The sequence below is a fragment of the Hyperoodon ampullatus genome, assembly GCF_949752795.1.
Source record: "Hyperoodon ampullatus genome assembly, chromosome: 13".
Classification (NCBI taxonomy): domain Eukaryota; kingdom Metazoa; phylum Chordata; class Mammalia; order Artiodactyla; family Ziphiidae; genus Hyperoodon; species Hyperoodon ampullatus.
The window spans coordinates 20,314,116-20,338,093 of NC_136926.1; the positions used below are offsets into that span (position 1 = coordinate 20,314,116).

Below are 23,978 nucleotides of genomic sequence, written 5' to 3' on the forward strand. Positions count from 1 at the left end.
TCTGCATGGGGAGTCAGAAACTAAACAAAGAACACACAGCAGGCTTCCCTGGTGGCGCGGTGGTTGAGAGTCCGCCTGCCGATGCAGGGGACCCAGGTTCATGCCCCGGTCCGGGAAGATCCCACATGCCACGGAGCAGCTGGGCCCGTGAGCCATGGCCGCTGAGCCTGCGTGTCCGGAGCCTGTGCTCCGCAACGGGAGAGGCCACAGCAGTGAGAGGCCTGCGTACCGAAAAAAAAAAAAAAAAGAGAGAGAACACACAGCATGGTGGGCAGTGATCAAGTGCTATGGGGGAAAAAGAGTAAGAGCAGATGATGGGCAGTCCTGGGATAGGGTGGGGCGAGGTGGAATGGAGCTATGCAGCAATTTAAATGGGATGGTGAAGGCAGGATCACTGAGAAGGTGACTCTGAGCAAAGACTTAAAAGAGCTGAAGATGTGAGCCATGCAGAAGGAAAAGCGTGTGAAGCAGAGGGAACAGAATGTGGAAGGGTGCATCCAGGTCACTCCTCACTGAAGTGGAGGAGCAAGGGGGAGAGGCGTTAGGACAGGTGACCACGAGGGCCCTGTAGGCCACTATACAGACTTGGGAGTTTGTTCTCTGAGACAGGTGATGTCATCGGAGGATTAGCTGCTTGGTTAGGGCTGGACATTGAGATGTGAGAGGGAAAGGCTTGAGGGCCCCATGGGGTCACTCAGACCAGCATGTCTACATGGAAAACTGTTTCAAACCATCCCTGGCTTTGGGGGTTACTTTTCCTTTCACCAGCCTCCCTCACCTCTGAGGGGAGACTTGAGACTTTGTCCCATGAATTCGGAGCATCTGGGGCCTCCTCATGGGCTTAAAACAGCAGCTGATGAGGCAGGTGTGAGTTTCAGGCCGGGATGAGAATGTGGTGATAAGAACACTTGCTTAAATTAAGGCTTGACAAAGCCACCCCAGTAGGATTGGCTCCTGGCCGTGGGTCAGTGGGGCTGGCCTGGTGCCTTTGAGGGGCAAGACAGGAGGAGGAAAGGGCCGAGACTGAGCTCTCTCATTTCCCCCATGTGCTCTGGACCCCTGGGCCTGCCAGCAGCCCGGTTGAGGACAACCCAGACCGTCAGCCAGGATCCCCCTTAGAGCCTTGAAGCTGAGGGAGATTCTTGGGAAGCAGCCACTGACCTGGGCGGGCCTGAGCCAGATGGGAAGTGTTGCAGGGAGGGCAGTGGCCAGGGCAGCAACCTCAGGTCAGGCCTATTCATAACCTGGGCTCCTGTGCCCGGGCGTGTAGCAGAGTGAATTCTGGCTGTGAGTCACTCGGGTCCTCTCCAGTGTCTCCTAAGGGGATGAGTGGGGAGGGGGTCTTCTGCCCCCTTCTCTCCCACAGACCCTCTCCCCAGAGATCTGGCCTCCTGCTTATTCTCCAGCTTTATTCACCTCTTGTGCCTCTGCAACCTGGAGAGCCCACATTATGGGGCCTTCTTCTTAAGGCAAAGACTTGGCTATTTTCACTCGAACATGTTTTAAGGGTCTCCCGTGGGCACGTGACCTCATCAGAGCTAAAATATCCCTTCTTGGGTCTTCGGATCTTGCGATTTCATTGTTGCCAGGCCCTGCAGGAGCGCTGCAGTGTCAGCCAGCGCTGTGCTGGTCAGTGTTTAACGCCCGGCTCCGGGAGCAAAAGCCCTGCTTTGTGGTATTTGCCAGTTTCTGTGGTGTAAACACTCCCTTGGCTGATTTCAAACTATCATGTGACAGCACCCCATGTGGAATTGGAAAGCGAGGGCCACAATGGGCTCTCGTGAAATGATGAGAGTCACTTGACATCACCTCACGTGGGGGTTGAAAAGCGAAGTCACGGTGGGCTCTCGCGAGATGATGGGAGCGGCTTGACCTCGCTCCACGTGGAGCTGGAAAGGGAGGGCCACAGTGGGCTCTCGCGAGATGATGAGGGTGGCTTGACCTCGCTCCACGCGGAGCTGGAAAGTGAGGGCCACAGTGGGCTCTCGCGAGATGATGGGCGTGGCTTGACCTCGCTCCACGCGGAGCTGGAAAGTGAGGACCTCAGTGGGCTCTCGCGAGATGATGGGAGTGGCTTGACCTTGCTCCACGCGGAGCTGGAAAGTGAGGGCCACAGTGGGCTCTCGCGAGATGATGGGAGTGGCTTGACCTCGCTCCACGCGGAGTTGGAAAACAAGGGCTGTCATGGCGTCTGGCGAGATGGGTTCAGGTCAGCACCACCCCGTGAGGTTTGTCTTATCAGCTTCCAGGATGTGCAGTTGTCTCTGCGTGGGGCAGGGTTTCCGGGAACGCTGCCCAAGCCGTCTTCTATGGCTAAGTCCCTGAAGGCAGCTCTTTACAGGCCAAGGGGACCTCCGAAATTTCGTGAGCCATGGTAACTCTGAGTGTTGAGGATGGGGTTATCTTCCAGGAGGGGGCTGGGAGGGGTCAGTGAGGGATTCTGCTCAGAGACAGAAGTGAGAAAAGCCGAAGGGGGAAGAAAGAGGCTCCTTCCTCCCCTCTTGACCCCCTTCACTAAGATCTTGCTGTATAGTCGTTCCTCGGTATCCCTGGGGGATTGGTTCCAAGAACCCTCCACAGATACCGAAATCCATGAATGCTCATGTCTCTTATATAAAATGGTGTAATATTTGCACATAACCCAGCACAGCCTCCTTCATGTACTTTAAGTCATCTCTAATGCACTGTAAATGCTATGTTAGCAGTTATAAATACAATGTAAATGCTATGTAAAAACAATGTAAATGTAAATACAACGTAAATAGTTGCCAGGGCACAGCAAATTCAAGTTTTGCTTTTTGGAACTTTCTGGAATTTTTTTCCCCAAGTTTTTTCGATTCACTCTTGGTTGAATTCGCAGATGCAGAACCTGGGCTATAGGAGGGCTCTTCATTTTCTGTGGGGTGCTTTCTTAATTGCCTATTTTGGGTAGTTCTTTGTGTGTGTGTGCGTGCGTGCGTGCGTGTGTGCACGCGCATGTGCCGTGTTGCCCTCTGCCTCCTTTACCTCACAAGCTAATTGGTGCACCTTCCAGTGTGACTGCAAATGCTTCCCAAATGGGCCTGAGACACTGCAGGCAGGATGGGAAATGACTGCAACCACTTTGGAAGACAGTTGGGCCAGTTCTTAAAAAGTCAAACATAAAGTTAGCAGACAGCCCAGCAGTGCGACCTCCTGTGAATCTCCCTAAGAGAAGTGAAAACACATGGGCACACCAAGGCTTACAGGACTATTCATAGCAGTATTATTCATCAGGGCCCAAAGTGGAAACAACCCAAATGTCCGTCAGCCGGTGAATGGATAAAGAGGATGTGGTTTATCCATACAGTGGAACGCTGATATACGCAACGATGCAGACAAACCTCAAAAACAGTATGCAAAATGAAAAAGGACACACACGTAAAAGAGTGCATTCTCTAGGATTCCATTTATATCAAAAGCCCAGAAAAGGCAATCTATAGAGGTTAGAAAGTAAATTAGTGGTTGCCTGGGGCTGAGGGTGGGAACAGCTAGCGAGGCAAATAGGCATAAAGGCCCTTTTGGGGGTGATGGGATTCTGGTGAGGGTTGCAAAACTCTATAAATTTATTTAAAAAACTAAATTTATCAAAAAGCATCAAAGTGTATGCTCACAATGGGTGGAGCTTACGGCTGGCATAGAAATTATACCTCAGAGAAAGCAGTTTTTTATTTTTACTTTAACAATTTAATCTTTTATCACTGACACCTGGATATGAGGCTGACAGGTTCTTTCCACTTTGGGCTTGCTAATTTACATTCCCCCCCCAACACTTCTATTTATAATACACGAATAAAGGAGACCAGAAAACTCTCTTGAGCAGGTTTGTACAGACACTGGCCTTCTGGAAGATCTGACGTGGGATGAATCAAGCTGTTTTAAAATGTTTCCTAAGCATCCTTTTCAGTGGGTTCATACTATTCCTTTAAGTCCGATGTGCTCTCATTTATTCAACTTCTCTAGTTATCGGAGACTTAGGTTTTTTAGTCGTACAAGCAACACAATGGTGACATTTTCTGGTTGAGGATCACTTCCTCAAATTTGTTTTCCAGAAGAGGGCTTTCTAGGTCAAAAGTTATGTAAAGGCTTTCAAAATGATGCTAAAAATGCTTAATCTTTTCCCCAAAGCTCTGGATCAGTTAATAGTCAAGGTGTCCTACCCTTTCTTCATTTTCACGGTCAAAACTGTGGAGCCAACTGCTACCTCACAAAAGAAACACACACTCTTCTGTGGTTTTAGAAGTCAGGAGAGTGGCTGTCCTCAGGGGAATAGTTACTAGAAGCGGGCATGAGGGATTGTCAAGGGGCTGGTAATGTTTTATTTTTTGAATTGAGATATTTAATACAGTAAAATTTTCAAGCTTAATTGTACAGCTGGATGAATTTTTACACGTACTATACTAGCATAACCAGCACTCTGTCAACCTAAATAAACTTAGAAGGCAGTAATCCAACAAAAATTTTATTTGGGATTAAAGAATTGTAATTTGGGCACACAGATTTCGGTAGCAACGACAACAGTGTCCTGCTAGGGAGTAAAATTCAGAGGCTTTTAAAGGCAAAGCGGGGGAGGTTTGCATTACAAAGAATTTTAATTGGAGTTGGAGGTCGAAGTTGGTCTTTGATTAACGTGATTGAGCGCTAAGGCTATCACTAGAGGGAAGTAAAAGTTCCTCACTGGGACAAATCTCAGGTGTTCTTGCAGAGTCCTTGGAATCTTTGTGGTTTGGACCAGTTCCGAAGTTCGTGGTTGCACGGGGGGGAGGATGTGTGTAAGGTCCCCCTCCTTGATGGCCTGCCGGCCCCGTTGTAAAACCCCCGACATAAGTGACTCCATTTTATTTCACATTTCACAACTTGCATCAAGATACGGGACATTTCCATTGCCTTAGAAAGTTCCACTCGTGGTGCTCCCACCTCCATCACTATAGATTAGATTAGATTTTGCCTGTTTATTATTTTATTTATAATATTTATGTATTTATATAATATGTTTACAATTTTATATACTATAATATAAATAAAAGAATATTTCAAATTAAATTCAAACGTACTTTTAATAATTTTAATTAAAATTGTTATAATTTTAAGATTAAAATTTAATTTTAATAATACTTTAAATTCAGTATACTTTTAAATAAAATCATGATTTTATTTTAAAAGTTTAATAGTTTTAATTTGGTCAGGGTGCTAGTTATATAGTTGTGTTCTTTATGTGAGAGCTACTGAGCTGTACACTTACTAGTATGTACTTTTCTGACTGTGTACATCAAGAGAAAGTTAAAGTGCGGGGTCAGGGGGCAAGGATATCAGGGCACTGTCCACTCCATGGCCAGCAGCTCCCTGCTGACCGCATTCCTCCCAGATGTAACTGACAGTGAGTTGTGCCCGGCTTTGTGGTCTTGGTTCATGGCATTGGTGGGGGTTAGAGCTGGGCAGTACCCACGAGCTAACCTGTCCCTCTCTTCTCTCCCCTCTGTGTCTCCGTGGGTCAGTCTCGTGTCCATCACCTCATGCTCTGCGTGTGTCCATAAAGCCATATTCCGTGCTGCCCGGCAGAGAGCTTCAACCCATCCCATCTCATCTCATCTCATCTCATCTCACGGTCCTGGCACTGCCTCAGCATGGCCATCTCATCACGCCTTGCCCTGTGGGAGCAGAAGGAAAGTAACGTTCAGGGCTTGGGCTGCAGCCACCTGGGCCAACTGGACCCTCCAAGGACAAGTCATAGCCCCAGTGGCCCAGGCTGCCCCCTCCCACCTGGGGCCACCTGGGGCAGGGATTCTGACATCCAGAGCCTCCCTGGGGCATGTCCAGTCCCCCTTCGCTCTTCTGCCTCGGTTAGCCATGGCCTCTCCAGCCCAGCCAGGCATTAGTGACCATGCCCTTGACTCCTCTCCCATTTCTGCCTGGTATCCGTCTGTTCCGCAGTAGGTGGCGGGGGAACAAGGGTAGACCAGCTGTCCAGTCTCCATCCTCATGGCAGCTCTGATGAGCATGAGGGTTGTGTGGGAGAAGTATGGGTGGGGAAGCGGGGGGTGAGGGGGCAGAGGCAGGGCTGTTGGCTGCCAGGTTTATGCCATGGGGATGGGTTTCTGAGGTCCCAGCCTTGTGTCACCATGGAGAACTGGAAACGGGCCCTTCTTCCCAGTGATTCTGCTTTTCCCTTTTGTGTTTCTCATAAGATTCAGTGAAGGGCCGCCTCTTTCTTTGATGCTTGTTATCTCCTTCTCACCTCATCCCACCCTGTGGACACGATTTAATGAATTGGAGGCTGAAGGGTGGGGTGGTCGAGAAGCTTCTTTCTGGCCGCCTCTGCCCCTCCCAGACTGATCTGGGTGTAGCATAGAATAATGCTGGAGGGAGTGGAGGTTGACACCTGCTGAGTGTGCCTTTCACTCTCAGGTTTCAGTCCACGTGAGTGTGGTGTAAACGTGAGCCCACTCTCCGTGTGTCTCTGGCTTCTCTCTTCCTAGGCAGAAGTCTGCCTTATCTCCTGGCCTCTGCTTTGCCTCCTGGCCTTTCCTATCTCCTTTAGATTCCCTTTTATCAGCAGGGCTGCAGAGATCAAGTCTTTGCCACCCTCTTGAAGAGGACCTTGATAAGGAGCTTATTTTAAACCAGTGTGTAGCTCTGCCACAAGAAGCGCTGGAGATTTTTCTCTTTTTTAAACTCACGAGCAGTCACAGTGATGCTGGTTAAAGACGCACCCCAGTCGGTCACAGCCAGGCCCAGGTCTCAGCCTCCAAGGTCTCTGTGGCGAGTCTCAGCTGCAATCCAAGTCCAGCGAGCTGGCTTAGACCACATTTCTGGGGTAAAATGCAGGCTTTAAAGCCCAGTATTGGGGGGCCCCTGGCTGTCCAGATTCTGGCTTAAGGACCATCAAGAAGTCACGGCACTGGGTCAGCGGAGCAGGCTGTAGCCATAGGGCTGGATCCTTATATAAACCATGGCTTCCTGCCCTTCTCTCCCTTACCATGCTCCTGGCACAGAAAGTGATTAAAGTGATGAATTAATTCCTTAATCTATTAGCTACAAGCTGAGATGGGACAGGAGAGTGTGGATGGTTCCCTGTGATCCATCCCCTTCTGGAAACCTGGAAAAGCTCCTTCTGAAACAGGTCTTCCCAGAGATGGGTCTTTCCCACACCAAGGAAGGGAACCAGTGGCCTTGTTCATGCAAATTCGTATTATGAGGAAACTAGGTCCAGGCAGAGATCGCACCAACTGGAGTAACCTCTGAAGCGCGTGCATTCCATTTTCATACGCTGTCTCGAGGCTTCCCAGCGCCTCGCCGAGCCTCTCCTGCTTTGCTGTGGCGTCTTGTACATGAGTTTGGTCATGTATGTCCTCTTTGGGCTCCTCCCTGGCTCTGTCGCAGATTCTTTAAAGGGCAGCTTGCCTCCACTGGTTCATTCACTGAGCTTTCTCCTTCCTTGCTTCTGCAAAACAGATTCGGGAAGAGGACAGGAGCCCTCCACCATCCTCGCCCCCTCCCCTTTTCTCTGTCATCCCAGGGGGCTTCATTAGGCAACTGGTCCGGGAGACTGAGAAAGAGTCGAAGGAAGCAAGACGGAAGAAACAGGCAGCGCTTGCCTCCCCGGAACGCGAGGTAAGTGGCCCCACAGGAAGGGGACCAGGCGACTTTCAGTACCTACCATTCTGGGGACTTCCCTGGTGGTCCGGTGGCTAAGACTCTGCACTTGCACTGCAGGGGGGCCCGGGGTTCAATCCCTGGTCAGGGAGCTAGATCACATGTGCATGCTGCAACTAAAGATCCCACATGCTGCAATGAAGACCTGGCACAGCCTAAATAAATAACTTAAAAAATACCCACCATCCTGTCCTGTGAGCATCCTTTGAGTCACTTGCCAGCCTTTGTTCCTGCAGTCCCCACTTCAGCTTGATCTGTTGAACTCCTACACCTCTGTCAAAACCCAGTTCAAATGGTACATCTCTGGAAAGCTCTCCCATTGCCTTCCTTTAATTCCCACTCCACCCTCTCTGCCTGTCTTAATTGTGGTCAGCATAGTAATTAGTTGATCATGTGACTTATTTGACTAGGCATTCCTTGAGAGCAACAACTCTCTCTCTCATTCGACTCTTTATCTTGAGCGGCTCTCATAGAACTTGACCCATAGTGAATGCTCAAAAATTTTTGTTCACTGAGTGGATGGTAACAGTTGATGTACGAGGGGATCATTTTGCCACTACTTTTGTAAAAAGGGAAACCTAAATATTAACTGAGGATGTATAGATAGTTTGCTTTCATTTAAGCAGAAAAGATGTTCAGTTGGTGTTCTCTGATTATTGCTGTATTGGTTGTTAAAATTCTAAAACCCATAGCAGGTGGTAAATGGCCATGGCCCCAAGTACCCCAAGTGCCCCCCAGCTGCCATGCTCACCTAGGCCCCTATCCTGAGTCCCTCAGAGTGGCCACAGCCAATGATTAAGGGTTCACTGCTTGGCACAGGAGGGACCTCAGGGCCCTGCTCCAGCTGGCGTCCCTTCTGACTGGTGGGTGTCCACTTACATGTTCTGAACAGCACTGCTGGATGGAAGCAGTAGGTGGACGAGGTGCAGTCCCTGTGCTTTAAGGACTTGCAGATTGATCCCTGATGGTGTCCAGTGCTGCCTCCCTCCTTTCCCCCAGCTCTTCAGCCAGGGAACCCTGGCAGGATGATGAGGCTGGACACCAGGGAGGTAGGATGATGAGGCTGGACACCAGGGAAGCAGGCTTGGGGTGCTTGCACCTTGGGCATATCACAGTGTTAGCAGAAAGGGCATCTCCTTGCATCTCTGCTATGCCCTCTTGAGGCTGGGTGGATGCTGCAGAGATTGGGCTGAGAGATCTGGTGGCCTCAGGGCCTGGAGTTGGCTTGAGCCCAGTGGCCACCCTGGCTTTGCCTCCCATGCCCCTTCAGCTGTTGTTTGCCTGGCTGGTCCCCCACGTGCCTGCACCTGTCCAGTCACAGTGACTCTGATGCATCAGCGAAGTCCTCTAGCAACTGAACGGCAGCAGCTGCTGAAACCCCCCTGCTGAGCCTTTGTAGGGGTGATGACAGGGAGGGCAGGCTCTGTCCCCAGCCCTGGCTGACGCAGGCGTAAGTGGGGGCCAAAGTCCACCCCCACAGACTGCTGTTAGGTCGTGATGCAGTGTTACTGTGTGCCGTTTATCACTCGACAAGATTCACTGTCTGCTCAGGGTCTCATTTGATACCCTGTACAGCAAGGGGGTGGATGGGATTATACCCACTTATCAGAGGTGGAGACTGAGATTCAGAGAGGTCAAGGCACTTGCTCAAGGTCATGAGGCCAGATAGAGGCAGACCAGGGCCGGAGGCTGTGTGTCCTCTGCTCTGGCACGCTACCTGGGAAAGGGCCAGTCTGGGGAGTGAGGTGGCTGGTATGGTGGCCACAGACGCCTGGGGAGGAAAGGGTCCCAGGAGCCTGCAGGCTGTGCTGGCTTTGCTGCACACAAGTTGAGAAGCAGAGCTAAGCAGAGGACAGGGTTAAGCTGTCACTGCAGGGCATGGATGGAGCTCTGAGTATGATGGATGGATAGGCCTAAGATGACAACGGGTGTCTGGACTGTGGGTCAAGATGTTCCCAGGGCTGGAGCAGGGCAGCCTCAGGACGTGCTCCTGTGAGGCGGCAAGCCCTGGCTGGGTCCTGCCAGTTTAATTTTCTTGCCGTGATCACTAAATAACGTTGGCCTCTCTCTCCTCGCCCCAGCACAGCCATTTCATTGGAGCCTCATATAATCCTTGCAGGGAGCCATTAGAATCCATCACCATTTTGCAGAAGTGGAAAACGAGACTCTGGGAGTGACTTGGTTTTCCTAAGGCCACCCAGCCAGTGAGGGACGGGGAGAGACTGGAATAACATAGGGGCAGAAAGAGATCCATATTGAATGTCAGGAGAATTGGGTTCTAGCTCTGGCCCCATCACTCTGTGTGTTCCAGGCCAAATCCCATCCCTTCTCTTGGCCTTAGTTTGTACATTTTTGTACATAAAATGGTTGGGCTGTGAGTTTCCTCTCAGCGCCAGTGATTCTAGATGTTCTTCTTCCCCCTTGTACTAAGAAGGCTGCAGATGGGATCTGAGGGTTTTGGTGACTGAGAAAATCTGAAGGAAGAGAGTACACAGAGTAGAGGGGAGGGAGGTTGGGATGGGTTGTCTCGCTTGGCCCACCCCTGTGTTACTGTCTCCTCTACGGGAGTTTGGTTAAAAATAAGGCACTGACTCACTGTTCAAAATGGTATGGACAGTGGTGAGATTTGCCAGCTGCAGCCAATCCCCTTTTGAAGGCGGTGTCCTGCCTGGTCCCAGAAGGTCAGACTGAGCTGCCGGGCTCTGGCGTTCTCAGCCCCGGTTGCATGTTGCAGTCACCTGGGGGGCCACCACCCAGACCAGCTGCATCAGACTCTCTGGGAGTGGAGCTGAAGCGACAGCATTTTTTAAAGCTCCCGGGAGATTCCAGTGAATCCCAGGAAGACAAGCAAGGCTGTCGGTACTCAACAGTTAAGGGCACTGGCTTCAGACTCAGAGAGAGGCCTGTGTGACTTTCCTTTCTGGGTTTGTCTCTTGGGCCCCCTACATGTCTGTGTTTGCTCCCTTATCTATAGAATGGGGAGAAGTTCAGAACCTACTTCATTGGGTTCTTTATTAGGTTAAGAAGGATATTGCATTATGGCGATGTAGGGCCCATTGCAAGATCTATAAATGATAGCCATTATTATTATTATTGTCATTTTTACAAAGATGAAGATTGAGACTGTGCTCTGGAGGCATCCATCACCTAAAACAGGAGAGCAACACAAATCAGAGCTAGAACGGGATGCAGAATGTGGTCATGGTGCAGATGGTGCACGAACAGACAGGGCTCTGGCACTCTGTGGGTCTATGAGGCAGTTTCTGATTGAGGTCTTCAGGCACAGGTTTGTGGAGGAGGGGGCATTTGAACTGGGTATAGAAATACGAGTAGAATGTGGACGAGTGGAGAGGGCAAGGGCATTCCGGGCAGCAAGCTCAACATGAACGAAAGCATGGAAGCTGGGAAGTGTCAGGTGTGGCAGGAGACGATGCCAGGTGTGGCTGAAGCATGGAGACGAGCAGGGACAGTGAGACCAGGTGGAGGTGGAGGCTCCTCTTCAAGAACTTTGAATGGCAGATGGCTGTGTTGAATGGCTTTCCTGGAGGCTCTGGGCAGCTTCCAGAATCTTTTGATGAGGTTTTAAATGACTGGCAGCAAATTGACAGGACATTAGCTCAGCGGCTTGGCCGTGGCCCAGGTGAGAGAGAGTGGCCCTGGGTTTGGGAAAGGAGACTCAGGTGTGAAGCTTTGCAGGTGGAATCAACGCAATCCTGGGACTGTTCTGGATGCAAAAGGATCAGAACCCCAGGGCTTCCCTGATGGCGCAGTGGTTGAGAGTCCGTCTGCCGATGCAGGGGACACGGGTTCGTGCCCCGGTCTGCGAAGATCCCACATGCCGTGGAGTGGCGGGGCCCGTGAGCCATGGCCGCTGAGCCTGCGCGTCTGGAGCCTGTGCTCCGCAACGGGAGAGGCCACAACAGTGAGAGGCCCGCGTACCGCAAAAAAAAAAAAAAAAAAAGGATCAGAACCCCAGATGCTCAGGCACAGGTGTGTGGGAGGCTGGTGTTAGCAGGGTCCAAAGTGGCAGAACCCAGACTAGGACAGATGGTGCAGCCAGGCATCAGGGTAGAACTCCCTCCGTGGTCTCCTTCTGCAGAGGCAGAGGCAGAGGCAAAGCTGGCTCTGTGAGCAGTTCAGGCCACGGCCAGGCTGGTTTAAGGATGGAGGGCAGGGCGGGGCTTGCATCACAAGGCAGTAGAAAGACATGGGAGAGGAACAGGCAGTGGAGACCCCTGAGTGTCGGGTACCCAGATGTCTCGGCCAAGCAAAAGTGGAAGACCTCAGGGCAGATCCAGAGCCCTCACCTGGTGCGCAGGTGTGGTCTGGGGACCAGGGTGGTGAAAGTAGCAGCAGATCACTTTGTTCAGTTCTCTGCAATTTCCACATCTCAGCCTACAAAAAATCTGGATGGTCAGGTGGTATCTGCCTGCACTGAGGGAAAACCAAAGCTCAGAGAGGATAGGCGATGTCGTCTAAGGTCACCGAGCTGGAAAGCATCGGAGCCAAGGCTAGAACAGGTCCTCTGATGACAGGCTCCATGTCCTTTCCCCATCCCTTCCTGGCCCAGCAGGAAGAATCAGGCATAAATAATAGTAAGAACAGTGACAGCAGCACCAGTGAGAGCAGCAGCAATAGCTCCTGTTACTGAGGACATACTAGGTGCTGGGCTCAGCTTCCATATGCTACTGGGAAGCCTCACGCCCACCTGGTGAGGTAGGACATTATGCTTCTCATTTTATTGGTAAGGAAACTGACTCAGAGAGGGGAAGTTTTTTTGTGTTTTGTTTTGTTTTGGCTGTGCTGCACGGCATGTGGGATCTTAGTTCCCTGACCAGGGATCGAACCTGTGTCCCCTGCAGTGGAAGCGCAGAGTCTTAACCACTGGACTGCCAGGGAAGTCCCGAGGGGAAGTAATTTATCTAAGGTCACACAGCTAGTGAGTGGCAGAGTTCGGAAGTGAATTTGGGTCTGTTGGGCTCCAAAGTCCACTCTCCTTTCATAATGTCACTTGGCCTTGAGGTTCTGAGCCAGAGCCTAGGGTGTAGGGTGCTGGGGTTTGGCCCATTGCCCGTAGACGTTTGAGGGTCTTTGGATGAATGAATGGCTGGCTGAACAAATGAGTGAATGAATGAGTGAATAACAAAGCTGTCTGGTCAGCAAGCAGCTAAGTATGGTTGTGGTGTCTCTTCTAGACCCCAGAGATTTCCACCAGCCAACCCAACAGTGGCACCAAATCTGGAAGCCAGCCCATCTCCCAGGACGACCAGTCGAGCTCTCCTCAGAGCTCAGACATTCTGGGCAAGAAGAGTGAGGGGGCTGGCACCATGGACCCGGTGCTGATGAACAGTATCAATGGCGAGAAGCCCCAGGAGTCGGGCCCCAGCGTGACACCAGCCAAAAAAAGCCTGCCCTTCAAGAGAGGGACAAGGAGGGGCGATGTGTTGCTGATGGTGGCCAAGCTGGACCTGGACTCAGCCAAGCCAGAGCAGAGGACCCAGCCCCGGGATGGCCCCGCTTGCAAGACCCCAGCCACAGACCCTGGAGGGGAAAAAAAGGGGGAGACCCCAGGGACTCCTTGTGGCCCCCAGGCCAGCACCAAGGATGCAGCTCTGAAGGCTCAGAGGACCCAAACTGGGGATCTTGGGAACCCAGGAACTGTGCCACTGACCAAAGGCGAGAAGGATCAAGGCACAGTGGGGAAAGGGGGCGGGGCCCCCCAGACCAAAGGGGCAAAAGGGGGTGAGCCCCAGGGCAAAGAGGGGCTGGGTGGGGGGGGGCAACCGGGGGCAGCGGAGGAAGGGAGAGGGGACCCCCCAAACAAGGGAGCAAAGCGGAATTTCTCCAAGGAGGCAGCAGGTGAAGGGAAGTGGGCTGGGGCCCAAGCCCAGGTGAGAAAGTGGGGAGGTTCCCTGGGCAGAAGGAGCAAGTGGGACGGTCCCCAGAGTACGAAGGACAAAGAAGGTGTGCTCCTAAGTAGGGCGGACAAGACAGACGGACCTCAGACAGAGGTGGAGAAGACGGGCACAGTGCAGGGGAATGAGGGGGAAGCTCCTGGAGCGATGGAGAAAGCAGGCGAGCCTCGGAGTGTGACTGGAAAGGCAGGTGAGCCCCAGGGGAAGGTGAAAACGGTGGGACAACCTCAGAGCGAGTCTGGGGAGGCAGGTAAAGCCGGGAGTAAGACAGAGGAGGACTCTAAAGCCCCCAAGGAGGGGGATGCACATGGAGAGACCCCAGTTACAGCTGGGAAGGAGGACCAGCCAGAGAGCAGAGGGCGGAAAGCAGAGGAGACCTGCGCTAGAGCAGGTGATGGGGCTGGGGCCCTGGAGATGGAGCCGCAAGGACCCGGACAGCCTGCTCTGGAGAACCATGAGGAAAGGCCTCAGAGGCAGGAGAGCCAAGAGGGTCCAGCCCTGCAGGAGGGGAGCAGAGGAGGCCAGAGTGGAGTCTCAGACCAGGTGAGGGGGCTGCGGCCCTGGGGGCGGGCAGGGGCAGGCCAGAGAAGGAGGGGTGGGAAAGGCCTAGCTCCTGGAGGTGGGCAAGGCAGGGACAGGAGACGGACCGGGAGTGGAGGGCATGGCCGGCCTAGAGAAGGGAACAGGCACTCCCCCGACCACAAGCAGGGGTCTTGAGGACCCCGCAGCACCTGTCCCGGGGAGAGATTCTCCACAGAGTGAGGGAACGTCCCAACCACGTGAAGTGCCCTCTCGAGCCTGAGCTTACGTTGTCATACAACAGTTCTTCGTGCTGGGTAAACAGCAGATGGTTCGAAATGCAGATTCCCGGTCCCCACCTTGGAGCTTACCATTCAGAAAGCTGGGGTGGGACTGTGGCTTCTGCATTTAAATAAGCACCCTCACCCGCACCGGGAGATTGTGATTTCGCTGGTGCCAGACGCACTGTGAGAAGTGCCCACGTAAGGGGTCTGTCCCTCACACGGGTTGGGGGAGGCAGCGTCATCTTGGCCTAATTTATGTGATCTTTACCCTCAGGCTCCTGAGGACCGATGGTATGAAGCGGAGAAAGTCTGGCTGGTTCAGAAGGATGGATTTACTCTTGGTAATTAGGGGTGTTAGCACACCTGGGGGCTAAGCCTCTCCCTCTTACACCCTCTGCTGCTACCAGCTGTATTTGCCAGGTCCTGATCACAGTAGTCTTCGGAGTAAGGGGAGGGAAAGGGTAAGGGGCAGCTGGGACTGGGATGGGGATATGTGGCTCTGGGGTGGGAATAGGTGGATGTCATTTCACCCTTGGCAGCTGGTCTGTTGGGTGCTGTTTTCAAAGGCATTTATTCCTTGGTAATTAATTAATTTAATTTATTAAAGCAGCAAGCATTGTTTGGTTCCTACAGTGTTGCTCAAGGAACTTGGAGTCTAGTGCAAGTGGGCAAATGGATTTCATCTCAATGGATTTCCTTTCATTTCATCTTTTGCTGGTGATTTGGGACTAGTGACCAAACGCTACTGAGAAGTTACTCTGAGTCCCATTCAGAACACGGCTGGGAAGAGTGATTGATTAGTGATGTCTGTCATGGGCCCTGGAAAGAAAAACGGCAGCCTGTATGCCATTATCTGCCGTCCCAGGTCTATATATGCATTGGGTCAGAGCACACAACCATCTGGGTGCCTGACATTGTGCCAGCTGATAAAAGCCCCAAATGACTCAGACCCAGCCTCTCTCCTCAAAGAGTTCAGGGTCACAATTCAGAACCCTCCCTGTAAATAGGCTCCAAGGGGAGGTGATGCTACCCATTTCTGACATGTCTCAGACTTCTCCACGTCCTTGGCCTGGCTCAGCAACTCAGAATCAATCTCTCTTCTCCTTTCTTTTCCTCTCCTCCCCACCTGCCCCCGTCTTCTACCCTCCCCTCCTTCCCTGATCCTCTTTTTCTCTCCCCCCCGCCCTCCCCTTCTCTCTCTCTCCCCCCCCGCCCTCCCCTTCTCTCTCCCCCCCCCGCCCTCCCCTTCTCTCTCCCCCCCCGCCCTCCCCTTCTCTCTCTCCCCCCCCCGCCCTCCCCTTCTCTCTCTCCCCCCCCGCCCTCCCCTTCTCTCTCCCCCCCCGCCCTCCCCTTCTCTCTCCCCCCCCGCCCTCCCCTTCTCTCCCCCCCCGGCCCTCCCCTTCTCTCTCCCCCCCCCGCCCTCCCCTTCTCTCCCCCCCCACCGCCCTCCCCTTCTCTCCCCCCCGCCCTCCCCTTCTCTCCCCCCCCGGCCCTCCCCTTCTCTCTCCCCCCCCCGCCCTCCCCTTCTCTCCCCCCCCACCGCCCTCCCCTTCTCTCCCCCCCGCCCTCCCCTTCTCTCTCCCCCCTCCCCTTCTCTCCCCCCCCGCCCTCCCCTTCTCTCCCCCCCCGCCCTCCCCTTCTCTCCCCCCCCGCCCTCCCCTTCTCTCCCCCCCCGCCCTCCCCTTCTCTCTCCCCCCCCCGCCCTCCCCTTCTCTCTCCCCCCCGCCCTCCCCTTCTCTCTCCCCCCCGCCCTCCCCTTCTCTCTCCCCGCCCTCCCCTTCTCTCCCCCCCGGCCCTCCCCTTCTCTCTCCCCCCGCCCTCCCCTTCTCTCTCTCCCCCCCCGCCCTCCCCTTCTCTCCCCCCCCGCCCTCCCCTTCTCTCCCCCCCCGCCCTCCCCTTCTCTCCCCCCCCCGCCCTCCCCTTCTCTCTCCCCGCCCTCCCCTTCTCTCCCCCCCCCGCCCTCCCCTTCTCTCCCCCCCCCGCCCTCCCCTTCTCTCTCCCCGCCCTCCCCTTCTCTCCCCCCCCGCCCTCCCCTTCTCTCCCCCCCCGCCCTCCCCTTCTCTCCCCCCCCGCCCTCCCCTTCTCTCCCCCCCCGCCCTCCCCTTCTCTCCCCCCCCCCGCCCTCCCCTTCTCTCCCCCCCCCGCCCTCCCCTTCTCTCTCCCCGCCCTCCCCTTCTCTCCCCCCCCCCGCCCTCCCCTTCTCTCCCCCCCCCGCCCTCCCCTTCTCTCTCCCCGCCCTCCCCTTCTCTCCCCCCCGGCCCTCCCCTTCTCTCCCCCCCCGCCCTCCCCTTCTCTCCCCCCCCGCCCTCCCCTTCTCTCCCCCCCCCGCCCTCCCCTTCTCTCTCCCCCCCCCGCCCTCCCCTTCTCTCCCCCCGCCCTCCCCTTCTCTCTCCCCCCCGCCCTCCCCTTCTCTCCCCCCCGCCCTCCCCTTCTCTCTCCCCGCCCTCCCCTTCTCTCCCCCCCGCCCTCCCCTTCTCTCCCCCCCGGCCCTCCCCTTCTCTCTCCCCCCGCCCTCCCCTTCTCTCTCTCCCCCCCCTCCCCTTCTCTCTCTCCCCCCCCTCCCCTTCTCTCTCTCCCCCCCCCACCCTCCCCTTCTCTCTCCCCCCCCCGGCCCTCCCCTTCTCTCCCCCCCCCACCGCCCTCCCCTTCTCTCTCTCCCACTGGGTTGTCTACCAGCAACGGTGCTGAAGCCAGACGAGGGAACAGCCGACCTGCCGGCAGGAAGGGTGCGACTGTGCGTTGATGCCGACAGAAGCGTCACTGAGGTGGATGAGGGTCACGTCCACCGGGTGAGCCCCCTGTCCCCTCCCTGCCTGCTCTGTACCCCCCTTCCCCACCCCCGGGAGAGACTTTCTCATGCTGGACTGCACATGATACTTCGGCCTGACGCCCTGGGGGGCGGGGATTATAGGGAAGATCACCATTGAAGTCATTACTCTGCTGGAGGTGTATTGTTAAGGGCTCATTGCTCTGTCCTATGGTGTCCCCTTTATGAGGACACATTAAGAGATGTGTTTGTCAGGTCTTGGGACTGGGAGTTCTGCTTGATCCGAGAAAGGGATTGTTTTCCTTTTTATGGACATTGCAAATCATGCTACAAAGCATGCTTCCTTTCTCACCCTGGCTGCCAGGGAATTCAGAGCCAGGTGAGCGGTTTGCCATTAACCATAGCATAGGTTCCAGTGGCCTACCTTTTGGGCATCAACTTTTTGTTTTTTTGGTGGTTTTGCTTAATTTTTGCACTACACCATGACTCTACTTGCGGATAAGTCGGAGTCTGATGATAGAAATAAAAGGTCCCATCTTGATCCTTTCCCACCCCTCACAGCCTACTAATTGAGAAGGCGTTTCCTCCAGGAGTTCCATGTGGGCCTCGTTCGTCTTCATCCCTCTTTGCTCCTTCTCTGCCCACCCGGGGCTTCTACTCCCACCAGTGTTGGGAGTTTGCGAAGGCCAGTGTCCTCAGAAGAAAAACTGACCCATAAAAGAGCTGAGGGTTGACCCAAACACCAGAGCGTTAGGCCCCAAAAACTCCTTGAAGCTGGAAAGAATGGTAGGAAGGTTTTTAGAGTGGATGCCCTAAGGAGAGGCTGCAGTCATCCCTTGCTTCTAGAAGGGTTTGGGCATATTTCCAAGCGGTCAGTGTACGACGGGCTGTCAGAAACGGGGCAGCTAGGGCATTGGCCTCCACCGTCAGTGTCACAGAGCACACGCAGAGCTCCCCGGCAAGACCCAGAAGAGGAGGAAACAGCAGAGGACACTTCCTCACTCTAGAGCACCACCCATCTTCCGTGTTTGAGAGACAGAAGGTGCTTGAGTCTTGCTGTGTCGTCCTGAGAGCATCCCCCCTCCCAGTGCCATGAGCTCAGGGAGGAAGGACCATGTGGGGAGGGGGCGGCTGCACAAAGAGCGAAGGAGAAGAGGTGCCCTTGTTTCGTTTGTAGGGTGTCCTCACTCTCTCCAGAGTCCTTGTGTTCTGTTCTGGTCTTTGGCACAGAGCGCTTCAGGGACAGGGTCACCAGGGCTGTGTGTGTGTGTGTTTGGGGGGGCGGGGACCAGGAGGCCAGAGGACACTGTGGTGGTTCACAGGCCAATCCGCCGGAGCTGGACCAGGCCGAGGACCTGGCCTCCCTGGTCAGTGTCAACGAGTCCAGCGTGCTGAACACGCTTCTGCACCGCCGCCGGGCTCGGCTGCTGCACACCCGCGCTGGGCCTGACCTGATCGTCCTTCAGCCCCAGGGACCCACGGCGCCCTCTGCGGCCAAGGTGAGGGGGGACCGTGGGGCCAGGGCCGGGGGACTGCGCAAGAGGGGTGGGGTGGAGGGGTCCCTCTGCATCTCAGGGGAGAGCAGGGCAGCCAAAGCCCCCTGCAAACGTGTCTGTGGGCAGCATCCTGCAGACGTGGATTCTGGGGCACCGTGGGGACCACATGAACCCCCCTCCTTAGAGGGGAAGGATGAGTAACTGATAGAGACAGCAACAGGAGCGTGAAAGACAGTAATAATAAGAGAGAATGTATTGACTGGCTATCAACTGTGTACCAGGCACTGCTGCAAGCACCTTCGTGTGCATCTCCTCAATTCTCAGGCCCACCTGACAGGACGGGGACCATGACCAGCCCCGTTCCATGGACGAGAAGCTGGGCCACCTGCCAAACGAGCTGGGGTGAAACCCACGCCGCCGGCCTCTCTGTGCTCTGGGCACCACGCTGGACCCGTGGGAGTCCCAGACACCCATGTGAACCGGGAAACAGAAGCCTCGGTTCCGCCTTTATTTATTTTTCCCTGTGGAGTGTAAAATGGCCCATTTTTTGTTAAGACAACAGTCAAAGCAAAGGAAACCTGTCAGCGCCACCTCGTGGAGAGGTCTGCAGCTACAGCCGAGTCATTTGCACCCCATCCCCTCCATTTACTCAGTGGCTCTTGATTGAGGTGTCGATTGAGGGTCCCGTATGCCAGGCTTGGAGGGAGGAGCAGGCAAGAAGGTGGGCAGATAAATCTGCCTTCATGGAGCTTCCATCCTTCGTGGGGGAAGACGGGCCCAACGTGACAAAGAGAAACGTGTGGAGGAGACAGCAAGGTGGAGGTCAGGAGGAGCGGGGACGGGTCGTGCCAGGCCTCATGCGTGGTCATAGTGACTCCGCTTCTACTCTGAGCATGATGGAGATTTTCAGCAGAGCAGTGATGTGGTCTGATTCTGTAAAAGGACCCTCCTGGCTGCTCAGTGGAGGTTAGATAGAGGTGGGCAAAAGTGGAGGCAGGGAGACCCACCGGAGGTCAAAAGTCTTACCTGTGCTCCATTCTGAGGGCTTGCTGGTGGGAAGGTTCAACGCGCCGCAGGTACCTTGGAGAGATGAGGACACCTCTCTGGCCTGGGTGTTCTCTCATCTGTCAATGGAGGATGGAAAGCTGCACCTTGCCCTTTGGCGTCCCGTGGGACAAAGCCATTCTAGCCCCCGAATGATGCTAAGTCCATTAAAGAGGGGACAGTGGCCCTGCACCCCCTCCCCGGGGCTTCCCTTCTCCTGGACGCCCCGCCCCCCACCCTTAGGTTGCCCTCCAGGCCCCTCCCCAGCCTGGCTGTTCTGGCCAGGGGCTTGGAAGGGCGACGCTGCACTCTCCCCTCCCTTGCCAGGCAGGCTGTGCTTCTGTTACTGCAGCCCAAGGCCCCGAGAGCCTGCTCTGGTTCCTTAGGGGCCCCTGGGAGGGGTGTTCGCCACAGGTCTCTCTGCAAGCCCAGTTCTCACGACCGACCTTGACTGTCCTTGATTGCGGCGTTTGCTACACGGCCTGGGTCAAAGAGCCTAAAAGTGCGGGGATTGGGACCCACCCTGGTAGGAGGAACTTGAGTCCCGTGACCCCCCTAAGCCCCTGTAACCCTGTGGTGCGTGTGGGTTCCCCTCAAGTCATGCTGCCTCCCACACCCACAGCTGCCTTCTGTCTTTGGCTGAGTCTCCTTTGGTTCCTCAAATGGCCACCAGGTGGGAGCAGAGTCCTGCGGTGAGGCTGGGACTGAGGCCACCTTGAAGATGGGCAAGGAGGAGTCCAGGCAGGGCTGGGGGCCTCTCTGGCTGGGGGCCTCTCTGGCTGGGGGTCTGGGCCTGCCGGGTGGCTGGGAGCTGGGTGCGTGCCTGGGGGTGCAGGCTTCTTGGGGTGAGTGTGCTGTGACTGCGTGGGGTATAGATGGGCACACCTGTGTGCAGAGGCCTCTGCAGCTGTTGGGTGCGTGTGCCCTTGAGCGTGCCCGTGTGCAAGCATGCAGGGGTACCTGTGTGTGACTGTGGGGCCTGGGTCTGCAGAATCCTCCCTGTTCCCCTGCAGGCCTGAGAAGGCTGACAATTGGGATAGCCTGGCCCTTGAACTTTATGTTTCCAAAGCGGGAGGTGGCTCCGAGGCTGAGACCTCAGGCCCCTCTGCCTGCTGCGTTGCCTTAGGCTGTGTCCCGCCAGTGTGGCAGCTTGTCCTACTTTGCCGGCTTTGGGGTCCTCCTGAGCCTTTTGATTTGTGTCAGGATGGGGACTCATTGCTGTTCCTGGGGGTCTTGGGGTAGGAAAGGCCAACAGTGCACTGGGGGTGCTCCTTAGCCCCAGGCTGGGGGTTCGGGGAGGGGGAGGGCCGCCCCACCGGAGTCTGTGCCCCTGGTCCTGCCAAGCCACTGGGAGGGCGGACGTTAGCCCACTTGTCACCCACTTAGCATCCTGGGCTTCCAAGGTCCTCCTCCAGCCAGGCCCGTTTCCCTGCTCCCTTTGGTGCTTTTCCACTGCCCTCACTACCTCCACCGCCCTCTTCCGTTCTCCCTGAAAACCACGCTAAGCAGACATTTGTCAAAGTTACAGCGACCTCCATGCTGCCCAGTGGACAATTCTTGGGTCTCCTCTGACTTGACCCTCAGCAGCACTTCAGGGGCTGGTCCTTCCCTCTTCCTGCCATCACTCCCTTCCTTAGCTCCTGGATTCCGCTCTCCTGGTTTTCCTTCTGTCCCGCTGGCCCTCCCTCTCAGCCTCCTTTGCTAGTCCCTGATCTTTCCAAGTCAGGGTGCCCCGTCCCTACGCCTCTTCTCTCTCCCTCTTTTTTTTTTTTTTTTAATTAGTTTCTGCTTTATAACAAAGTGAATCAGTCATACATATACATCTGTTCCCACATCCCTTCCCTCATGCATCTCCCTCCCTCCCACCCTCCCCATCCCACCCCTCCAGGCGGTCACAAAGCACCGAGCTGATCTCCCTGTGCTCTGCGGCTGCTTCCCACCATCTATCTACCTTACGTTTGGTAGTGTATATATGTCCATGCCTCTCTTTCGCTTTGTCACAGCTTACCCTTCCCCCTCCCCATATCCTCAAGTCCATTCTCAAGTAGGTCTGTGTCTTTATTTCCGTTTTACCCCTAGGTTCTTCATGACATTTTTTTTTAAACGCCCACTTCCTTGGTAATCTCATCCAAGCTCATGGCTTTAAAATGACTCCCCGTTCAGTATAATTTAATTAGTTGGTTTTTTTATCATCTGTCTTCTCCCAAATGAAAGCAAGCTCTACAGGCAGAGCTTTTTTGTCTTAAGTCAGGTTTATTAAGGTATAATTTACATACAGTTAATGTCACCTTTTTTAGTGTTCACTTCTGTAGGTTTTTGACAAACACGTATAGTTGTGAAACTGTCTCCACCATCAATTACAGGACAGTTCCCATCACCCCCAAAAGTTCTCCATACCCTTGTGGCCAACCCCTCTGCCATGTCCCGCCCTTGGCAGCCACTAATCTGTTCTTTTGTCCCTTTTCCCTAGTTTTGCCTTTTCTCAAAAGTCATATAAATGGAATTGTACAGCGTGTAACCTTTGGAATCGGCTTCTTCCGCTTGTCACAATGCACAGCGCATTTGAGATTCACCCATATTGTTGCAGCTGTGAGCCGTTAGTTCTTTTATTCTATTGTATTTTATTGCACAGCTTTGTTTATCTGTTGGGAGGGGGACCAGTTGTCCTGGTTTCTGTGGGAGGGAATGGTTTTTCTGGGACAAGGGACTTTTCAGTGCTAAAACCAGGGTGGTTGGTTATCTTTGTTCTTTAGTTGAGGGACATTTGGGTTGTTTCTAGTTTGTTGATGATTTTGAATACATACTCCGTATAACCAGTGACAGAGAGGGTTTTCTGGTGAACACAAATGTTCATTTCTCTTGGGTAAATACCTAGGAGTGGGATTGCTCAGTTGTGTGATGAGTGCACGTATCACTGTAAAAGAGGCTGCCAAGCTGTTCTCCAGAGTGGCTGTATTGTGTAGCATTGTGGGAGAATTCCACTTGCTCTGCATCTTAACCAGAACTTGGTAGTGTGTCAAAAAAATTAAAAACAGGTTTTTTAGCCATCTTAATAGGTGTATAATGACATCTCCTCACGGTTGGCAGAGACTTCCCGTATTCGCCTTGAGTAGTGTTGTGCCCCCAGTGCCTGGGAGAGTGCCTGCTATGTAGTAGACACTCAATGAATGTTTTTTTTAATTGAGTGAATGAATGTGTGGATGGATGAATGAATGAAGTCAAAGGGGCTTCCGGTATTTAAATCTGTTACAGCAAATACATAGCACACGTACCGCCAATTCCCCCGTGCCCCATTCTGTTTCCATGGCAGACGTCACTAATCAGTTGAGCCATTTTATCCACCTGCTTCATTTCAGACAGGTAAGATCCAGTCCTTTGTGTAGCAAGTGAGATGAACCCCATGAGCTAATGCAGCTCTAGTTCCAGCCTCTTCATTGGCGGAAGAAGAGGCCAGGCTCAGAGCAGGGTCCGAGGCTGCCCAAGGGCTCACAGCGAGCCAGTGGCAGGACTAGATCTCCAGGCTGGGCTCTCCCCAGAAAAATGCATGACGTCTCTGACAAGGCTGGAGTAGGATGGGAGGCATGGACGTGGATCTGGGCTTGAGGCCGGGTTGGAGCACTGTGGAGTGCCCCCTGGGCCCCGGCTGGGTGGGAAAGCTGATGCTGGCGATCTTCCTGCAGGTGCCCAGGAGCTGCCGGGATGGCCTACCTGCCCACATTGGCTCCCTGGCCCAGCGGGCGTACTGGGCTCTGCTGAGCCAGCAGAGGGACCAGAGCATTGTGGCCCTGGGCCGGAGCGGTGCTGGAAAGACCACCTGCTGCGAGCAGGTCCTGGAGCACCTGGTGGGGATGGCAGGCAGTGTGGATGGCAGGGTCTCAGGTACAGTGGTCTCCAGGTGACGTGCAGCTGGGACGTGGCAGGGGCAGTGGTGTGGGGGAAGGGAAGGGAGAGTCGGAGGGAGTGCTGGGCGGCTCTTTCTTATATCCGCTCAGCTAGCGTTCACTGAGCACCTGTGTGCAGACCCTGTGCTGGCTTCTCAGCAGGGCCACCCCTAGTCTGTTGGGTACTTTTGTGTGAATTAGAAACAGGTACTCCTTGCCTAAGACACTCACTGCCATATGTGGAAAAGTCATCACACATTGACATTGTTAGAACCAAACGCTTGACCGCCACGTTCTGGGCCATCATCCTAATAAGCATACAGGCCTATGACTATCTGATAGAAATGCTGTGCCCTTAGGTGTGGCGTCCTTCTGCAGCGCACAGACCACTGGACTGTGCG

The 23,978-nt window shown here is 54.4% G+C and overlaps 1 protein-coding gene across 2 annotated transcripts in view; it reads left to right on the plus strand.

Annotated features, from left to right (window-relative positions):
• Positions 1-5,521: 5,521 nt before the first annotated feature.
• MYO18B (myosin XVIIIB) overlaps positions 5,522-23,978 on the plus strand; it is a gene marked incomplete at both ends in the record, with an annotated part of 226,000 nt that continues 207,543 nt past the window's right edge. The window contains 7 exons of one of the 2 annotated variants that reach the window (XM_079717540.1): positions 5,522-5,681; positions 7,471-7,629; positions 12,867-14,129; positions 14,664-14,730; positions 17,066-17,178; positions 18,479-18,655; positions 23,377-23,575. In XM_079717540.1, coding sequence (XP_079573666.1) covers positions 5,643-5,681; positions 7,471-7,629; positions 12,867-14,129; positions 14,664-14,730; positions 17,066-17,178; positions 18,479-18,655; positions 23,377-23,575 — 2,017 coding nt within the window. The remainder of the gene's footprint in view (positions 5,682-7,470; positions 7,630-12,866; positions 14,130-14,663; positions 14,731-17,065; positions 17,179-18,478; positions 18,656-23,376; positions 23,576-23,978) is intronic. The other variant, XM_079717539.1, reaches the window with a different exon arrangement.